Source organism: Coregonus clupeaformis, chromosome 11 (assembly GCF_020615455.1).
Source record: "Coregonus clupeaformis isolate EN_2021a chromosome 11, ASM2061545v1, whole genome shotgun sequence".
NCBI lineage: Eukaryota > Metazoa > Chordata > Actinopteri > Salmoniformes > Salmonidae > Coregonus > Coregonus clupeaformis.
In genome coordinates, this window is record NC_059202.1 from 26,665,394 (window position 1) to 26,673,577 (window position 8,184).

At 41.6% G+C, this 8,184-nt stretch overlaps 1 protein-coding gene across 3 annotated transcripts; it reads left to right on the plus strand.

The window, feature by feature from the left end:
* The first annotated feature begins 558 nt into the window (after positions 1-558).
* On the plus strand, positions 559-7,317 carry LOC121576456 (syntaxin-6). Of its 3 annotated transcripts, none has more exons than XM_041889612.2 (8): positions 559-810; positions 1,405-1,574; positions 1,759-1,853; positions 2,401-2,463; positions 2,771-2,899; positions 3,150-3,256; positions 3,712-3,806; positions 4,055-7,317. In XM_041889612.2, exons 1-8 carry the CDS (start codon positions 776-778, stop codon positions 4,153-4,155), a joined length of 795 nt encoding a protein of 264 aa, XP_041745546.1. In that variant the 5' UTR covers positions 559-775; the 3' UTR covers positions 4,156-7,317. The 3 variants fall into 3 exon arrangements, with proteins under 3 accessions (XP_041745546.1, XP_041745548.1, XP_041745547.1); XM_041889614.2 differs by having other exon boundaries at positions 570-810; positions 3,985-4,146; XM_041889613.2 differs by having other exon boundaries at positions 572-810; positions 4,603-7,317.
* Positions 7,318-8,184: the final 867 nt, after the last annotated feature.

Consider the following 8,184-nt stretch of genomic DNA (forward strand, 5'->3'; position numbering starts at 1 on the left):
GCAAATAAAACCCCCACAAAAGGGCTTTATTACAGACAGAAATACTCCTCAGCACCAGATGGGGAGGTCCTGGGCTGGCGTGGTCCTGGGCTGGCAACAGCTCTGGTGGACACTCCTGCAGTCAGCATGCCAATTGCACACTCCCTCAAAACTTGAGACATCTGTGGTATTGTGTTGTGTGACAAAACGGCACATTTTACAGTGGCCTTTTATTGTCCGCAGGATAAATGCTCACTAACAGGTATGTCAACAAATTTGTCCTCAAAATTTGAGAGAAATAAGCTTTTTGTGTGTATGGAACATTTCTGGGAACTTTTATTTCAGCTCATGAAACATGGGACCAACACTTTACATGTTGCGTTTATATTTTTGTTCTGTATAGATCCCTTCAGTTACCAGTGCCCCACCAGATTATCCCATTACCTGGGATACGAACCAGCGACCCTCCGGTTGATGGCCCCGCTACCTGTTGAAGGTTGTTTCTTATCTAGACCTACGACGAATGATTAGATAGGTCGGTTTAAAGATAAATACTTCTGGTTAACGTTCACATTACATATTAAATAGGTCAGATGCCAGTCACCAAATAATACACTAACCTTCGAACCGGAAGCAATTTCGTGGAGTCATGGAAGTTTTGAAGCACTCGCTGTTGGATGCTCGCATGTAAACAGAACCTCTTGTTTTGTTGTTGTAAGACAATCAACAGGTCATGCATGCCTCTCGAAGGGGTACGAATTTGAAACATTAGTATTGCAGTAAATTATTGAGCAACATGTCTATGGAAGATCCGTTTTTCGTCGTCAAATGGTAAGTAGCTAAGGCTTAATCAGCCTGTCAGCTTCAACCGTGTAATGTTAGCTAGCTAGCTATCTTGTTTGCCATCAAGCCTGGCTTTAGCAAGGATGGCTAACGGTAGCTAGCTAACTAGTTTGGAACAAAGGGGATTTGTTGAAGCTATCCGTCTAGCAAATTGCATTCGTGATTGACAGCTGATTGTCACAATGATGAGAGGCATATGATAGAATTTTGTGTTTTTATGGCGTTTGTCTTAACGGGTTGGATATACAGCTAACATTGTAGCTATAGCTAGCATGTTTAGCAAACGGGTAGCTCGCTGTCGCAGTCTTGGGTTTCTTTACAACGTTTAATTTGTTAGCTAATGTATGATTTTTTAAAAGACAGACAGCTATGGCAAAGATTCTTCTTTACAGTTTGTGACTAGCTATATCAGTTGACGTATTAATGATATTGTATGTGTGGTTATGTTAATATGCCACTGTGACTGTAACGTTATGTCTTGCCGGCTACCTCTTTGTTATACACAGTATTGCATTTATATGTGCTATAACTAGATAGATAGCTAGATATATGTACTTTATTATTGACTCTCTTAATCTCCAGTGAGGTCCAGAAGGCAGTGAACACTGCCCAAGGGCTGTACCAGAGATGGAGCGAGCTGCTACAGGATCCCAGTGGTACTTCCAAGGAGGAGGTAGACTGGACCACCAATGAGTTGAGAAACAGTCTGCGGTCCATCGAATGGGACCTGGAGGATCTCGATGAGACCATCAATATCCTTCCAACATAAAATGACCATTAGTTTAACTTGGTTTATCAAAACAAATACAGTACTTCCTCCAATTGTAGTTGATTTCAGTCTTCATAGAGAATAAAATATTTTTTCTACTCCACTTGATTGTCATGTCTTTGGTGCATGTTAGTGTTGAATAGGCTATTCCTTAACAGTGAATGCAAGTATTGTTGAATCAAACCCTAAGAAGTTCAATCTGGACGCAGTGGAGCTAACCAAACGGAAAGGCTTCATCACAAGCACTAGACAAACTGTTAAGGTGAGTCAGGCCCGAGGCACACAGGCTTGAATGGAATCCGGTTGAACTTGTAGTAACCATCACACAAAAATATGACCGCAAGCAGCAGTAACACTAACAAAAATAATAGGGTTCCTGCACCTTCTGTGCTAGGACCCCTAATTAGAGGTGTTGTGTTTTATAATAGCCATTATCAGCCAATGGCCAACGCATAGTGTATACCTTTATTATTACATTTACATTTTAGTAGACACTCTTATCCAGAGCGACTTACAGTTAGTGAGTGCATACATTATTTTATTTTTTTCATACTGGCCCCCCGTCGGAATCGAACCCACATCCCTTGCGTTGCAAACAGCAGGCTCTACCAACTGAGCTACATCCCTGCCGGCCATTCCCTCCCCTACCCTGGACGACGCTGGGCCAATTGTGCGCCGCCCCATGGGTCGCGGCCGGCTACGACAGAGCCTGGATTCGAACCAGGATCTCTAGTGGCACAACTAGCACTGCGATGCCACTCGCCATCTGTATTAATTTCACTGCTGTGTTTTGCTGTTTTCTATTTCAGGAAATGAAAGACCACATGTCCAGTCCAACGGCCTTAGCCATGTCAGACAAGAAAAACAGACAGGTGTGTAGCTCTGTATAACTATTGGACTAAGATCTTAATGAACTATTTGCATGTAATGGTGCAGTATGACGCAATGCACTTCTCAAATGTGTAGCAAATTTTAAAGCAGCAGGTTGCGTACTGCTTTGCCGGATCGTTGACACTGCAAACATCCTCAATTAGCATTGGTCAGAGAATAAGAGCTATTCGTATTGGCTGGATCCTTGCAAAGAAGACTCCTCCTCACCATTGACTCCTCCTCACCATTGCAGCGACCATACTTCAGCAGATCTCATATGTAATAATTTCTACTCCACTTCTCCACCAGGCTCTGTTAGGGGACAGTGGGTCTCAAGGCCCAATCTGGCAACCAGGACCTGACAAATACACCCGTCTGGACCAAGAGCTACGGACGGCCAACTCCTTGTTCATTGATGAGCAGCAAACCCAGCAGCAGGTATAGTTAATAGAAATGTGTCTCACTCATTCTTATGAGCTTGAGATCGACTATTGCTGATTTCTGTACTTACTATGTGCTGGATTTTACATTGTTTTGGCAAAGGAATCATTTTATTTATATTTTTCCTCATCAGTTGCTTTGTGTGAAATGAATATGGTGACATAAGTAATCGGCATTGACCTGTGTGTGTGTGTGTTTGTGTGCGTGTGTTTGCGTGCGTGTGTGTGTTTGCGTGTGTGTGTGTCAGCTCATGGCAGAGCAGCAGGATGAGCAGCTGGAGCTGGTGTCTGGGACCATCGGAGTGCTGAAGAACATGTCTGAGAGGATTGGTATGGAGCTGGACGAACAGACAGTGTACGTACACAGCCACAGCAACATTCATCAATAACATAATTACTAGGGTTTCAGGTCTGCACAGATAATCAGGTGCTGTATGTATCAAGCGTCTCCAACTAGGAGTGCTGATTTTAAAGATGGAATCCGCAGTAGGGGAAACGGCGTCACTGTCCGCCCCACTGCCATTGTTTTGTTTTTGTTTTATTGACGAAGCATGGGTGAGGAGCATTGCGCAACATGGGAAAAAACAGTGTTTGTCATTTGCAGTAACTAATATCGCAAACGGATGTGGCAGTTTCACCACTAAGGATTCCAGCTTTATGATCAGTTTTGACTTTTAGATTATAATGAATAATATTATATGCAGAGGGGCGACCTGATCCTAGATCAGCACTCCAACTCTGAGACGCTTTGTGGATACAGGTATATATCTTTCCTGGTATCTAGAATGCAGCGTCTCTTCTCTCTTGCAGGATGCTGGATGACTTCTCCAATGAGATGGAAGGTACCCACTCCAGACTAGACAACGTCATGAAGAAGCTGGCCAAGGTCTCCAACATGACCACCGGTGAGTAATACAACAGGCTCTTTATTCACCACCTTTCTACCTTGGGGAAGAATACACTTCAAAGTTCAGAAGCCATCTCCATTACCTCAAATTATCAAAGTCTGCAACTTATAGAGGTTACTGAGGTAGCAGTAAGGTATTATTGTCGATGTCTTTTGATGTTCTTTAATATGCCCAGGTCACTGATGTATGGATGGTCATTAAAGATGATATATGCTTTACTTGAGAGTGGAGGCTTCCTTTTGAAGGGAACGTCTGTGCCAGACGACCTGGAGTCATAACGGGTCACAGCTGGAGAGGAAGGAAAAGTACACCCCACACCCCAACAAATGGTGGCACCTCCTTATAAGGAAACACCCTCAGGAAGCTTTCAACAGGAAGAACTCAGGAGACAGGGAGTCAAATGAAATCTGGTCCTTTTTTGTCCGGATATCCTGTCGGGACTTTCCCCCCCATCCCCTATACAATGTGCCTGCCGGTACTTTCCCCTGGCCCCTAGACAATGTGCTTAGGGTTTTATATTTGTACTATATTGTATTATATCAAGTTTTCTTTGCAACATGCCACTCAAATTGCAACTTTAAAAGATGATTGTTTCAGGTTGAAAGACATGGTAGCCTTCATAGAACATGAATTCCTTGTAATTTTATTTATTTGGACCTTTCATGCCTTAATATGTCTGAAATAATTGTCTTATTATTATTTTACATTAAAAAAAAAAATAGATAAATTGCTCCTCCCGTTGTTTGTTACAGTTTACCTTCCTCTCTCTCTCTCTCTCTCCCTTCTCTTGCAGACCGCCGACAGTGGTGTGCTATTGGCATTCTACTGGCCATTCTGCTTGTTGTCATCATACTCTTCTTGATCCTATGATGACCGGACCGTCCACCACCACAACACTCCCGTCTCCGTTTGACCATAAGGTGCTTGGGAAAACATCGAGGTTTCCATTGACATAGCCATTTTCCTATCTTACCCCAGACCCTCTTTTTACTACATACTGCTGAATATACAGCGACGCTTCTTTGGCTGCTGCAGTTTCCTCCCAAGCAACGTTCTCAATCCTTATTCTATCACTCAACTTAAACCTTCCTTGGCATCTCAATGTAGGATTTGGCCCTATGTGAATACTAGGCCTCAAAATATTTTACAGAAACCCGTTTGAGGTAAACCAGGTTGTAACCAGGGTCGTTGCATACTCCTTGTGACATTTAAGTGTTAATATTCAGAAAATAATGTATGAAGAAGACTCCACTCCGCTAATCTAATCGTTAGTGTTTTTATTTAAAGGGTGTTGTCTATCATTTCTCACTGGAAAAACCCCTACGGCTACCTAATGCACTGACGGCATAACAAGTTTATATGGATATATTAAACTGTATATATATAATCATAGTTGAATCACAACACTGGAGTTCCCTAACAAGGAAAATTATATATATTGCTAAGCAGGTATACATATCGCTAACCACACTAAAATGGATGAACTTAATGTTTTTTCTTTTTTTTCTTAATCTATGTTCTTTCATTTTGTACTGTATGTATTTTTGGGGTATTGGCTTATACACAATCAACAGGTGTTTAACACTCACCTGCAAAATCAAGTCGCTGCCTGCAGTACTGAACAGAATGGAGCAAATCCATAGAGGTTTGTATCTGGAACAGGGCTCAAGCTTGAATTTATGTCTCTAATGTGAGCAGTCTTATCTTGTACGTAAAGTGGTATGATCTAGAAGTCCTTCGCCCACATGTCTATATGCTTGGTATCTTTCAGTCCGACAACATTTCACCATGAGGGCCCTTCTAAAGACTTCATGACATGCTTATGAACAGTTTGTGATGCCACCAGGCACTCCATAAATACTTGAAGACAGCATGTCAACAGACCTAAGGTTGTTTATCTCAGCGACTAAGCGGCATGCATTTGTTTTGGAATGTGGAAGGCCCTTATGCCAAAGTGTTGTGTAAAAAAAAAACGCTAATTGAGAGGCCTGACTTGTGTTAAGGTTTGTCAGTGTTATAGGAACCCTGTTGTAATAATGATGAGGGAAATCGGGATGACTGAGTCATGCCTGGGTCGTATTCATTAGGGCACACAGTAGAAAAATATTTTGCTACGGAAAAGTAATGTTTAATTTCAGTCGGCTTTCTTCCGTTTGGTGCTAAATGAATAAGGCCCAGGTAGTTGCGATAAGACTGAGAACAGAGAACTGTATAGTCGTCTGATGATACTGTAGTAGGCTGATACTGTATGTTATGCTAGGGCTGGAAACGGTTCATTTTGATCTTGCTTCCCTGTTCCTCGCCCCTACCTGGGAAGTTCCAGGATAAGTCGAGGGTTGAATGAATCTGCTTTCACAGTGTGTTCCTATACAGTTCAAGGAGAATGATACTGTTATGATACTGTTATGGTGGAAACCTGGTAACAGAGTTTGATTTGAATAGGCCTCAACTCATTTGAGAACTTGATATGAACGTAATACATTAATTGACTGTACTTTAGGTTGTACCAGCTCAATCCACGTAATGCAAATAATGCAATACACCAGAATGATAGGGGTAATGTGATGCACAGTGATGGTACTACTAAATGAAATATAACGGACACTAGTGATCAATTCTCAAGTCTGAGTTCTGAAAACACTCCACTATCTTTCAAAAAATATTGTGTGTCAATTGTTTTTATTTGTTTATTTATTATTTCATTATGATTAGTCAATACAAGTTTACTGTAATAGGAATACAGTATTGCATTTACAGTATATGATGTCATTAGAGGTAGAAAACATTTACTGACATCATTTCTTTCGTCGTTTACTTTTTATTTTTCAAATGTTCTCTTTAAGCGTCCACACATTTTTAGCAGTGTTATATCTGGTAGGAAGGGTGTGACTTGGTTGACAATATTGGCATTTATTTCAGATTATGGATATTTTGAAAGCATGACAATGACCCAGACAATGATGTACCATCTCAAAATCACGTGTGTCAGTCACCAAAAAATTGTGGAATTTGTAAACATTGCAAATAATTGTGATGCTGTGTTACGATACAAAGTACCCGTAGTATTAAATACTGTACTTAATGCACAACAAAGTCACTGGTGATAGGTGGATGAGACCTATTTGGTATATGTGATAAAATAATAAATAATACTAATGTTTGTGGAGAATGGGTACGGTCCATTACAATGTAGGTCATGATGAGTGTTTGTTTGGATGAAACAGAGTTCCCAGAGAGGAGGAGGCGAAGTGAGAGGTTTCACTTGCCGTAATCTGATTTAAACTTGTCGCCCGCTTTTGGGACAACGACTGCCATTTTTAGGGCAGAGACATAAGCATCTTGTCATCATATACAGATCTCTGGTGTTCCTCTTATTTGTTGTGTATTCATGTGTCTGGAGTGTATGAAAATGCTTTTTTACCCTTGAACCTTGACCTCATGTCATCTTATTATGGCTGTGCGTCTGTCCTGAAAATAAAACGGACAAGCAGGATGCTGCGAAGATTCACTATGTTTCAGCTCATTTCAATAACATATGAATGATGTGTTCAATTTGCCTGATTCTCTTGTGTTTTTAGAAGGGTCTATAGCTCTTGATGGAAACTGGTACTAGCCGCAGATCTAGGATCAGAATACCCTTCTCTGTTCCTAACCATGTAGAGGGATGATAAATTATCTGACCCAGCGTTATTGGTTATGGGCACCTTGTTCCTGCTCAGGGTTGTGATTCTTCCTGATTAATCAAATCCTAATTTCTAGATGTTCTAGTTGTCCTGATCACGAGCCTCGTCCATTTGGCTCCATGGAATTGTCCTGGGATATACAATGAGTGTACAAAACATGCTCTTTCCATGACATAGGCTGACCAAGTGAATCCAGGTGAAAGCTATGATCCCTTATTGATGTCACCTGTTATATGCACTTCAATCAGTGTACATGAAGGGGAGGAGACGGTTTAAAGACGGATTTTTAAGCCTTGAGACGTAGATTGTGTATTTGTGCCATTCGGAGGGTGAATGGGCAAGATAGAAGATTGAAGTGCCTTTGAACGGGATATGGTAGTAGGTGCCAGGCGCACCGGTTTGAGTGTGTCAAGAACTGCAACTCTGCTGGGGTTTTCATGCTTAACGGGGTGCAACTCAATATTAGGAAGGTGTTCCTAATGTTTTGTACACTCATTGTATGTTGGGATGGTTCTAAGAGGAGAAGGGGAGCTAGGGTTAATGTCAGTGGGGCCAGCTGGGCGGGTGGTGGCAGTTTCAAACCTTATCTATTGATCCAGACAGCCAGAAGGGAGCAAAGCACTTCTTATTGAACATCACTGAGCAGTGGTTGAACCCAAACCACATGACAGGTGGCCCGCTCCTCTCATGTT

What these genes read in the sequence shown, in the direction of transcription:
- LOC121576456 (XM_041889612.2), top strand. Translation starts at nt 776, where the DNA reads ATGTCTATGGAAGATCCGTTTTTCGTCGTCAAATG. An exon ending in GCACTAGACAAACTGTTAAG is followed by an intron (nt 1,854 to 2,400) that starts GTGAGTCAGGCC and finishes TTTCTATTTCAG; the next exon opens with GAAATGAAAGACCACATGTC. An exon ending in CAGACAAGAAAAACAGACAG is followed by an intron (nt 2,464 to 2,770) that starts GTGTGTAGCTCT and finishes CTTCTCCACCAG; the next exon opens with GCTCTGTTAGGGGACAGTGG.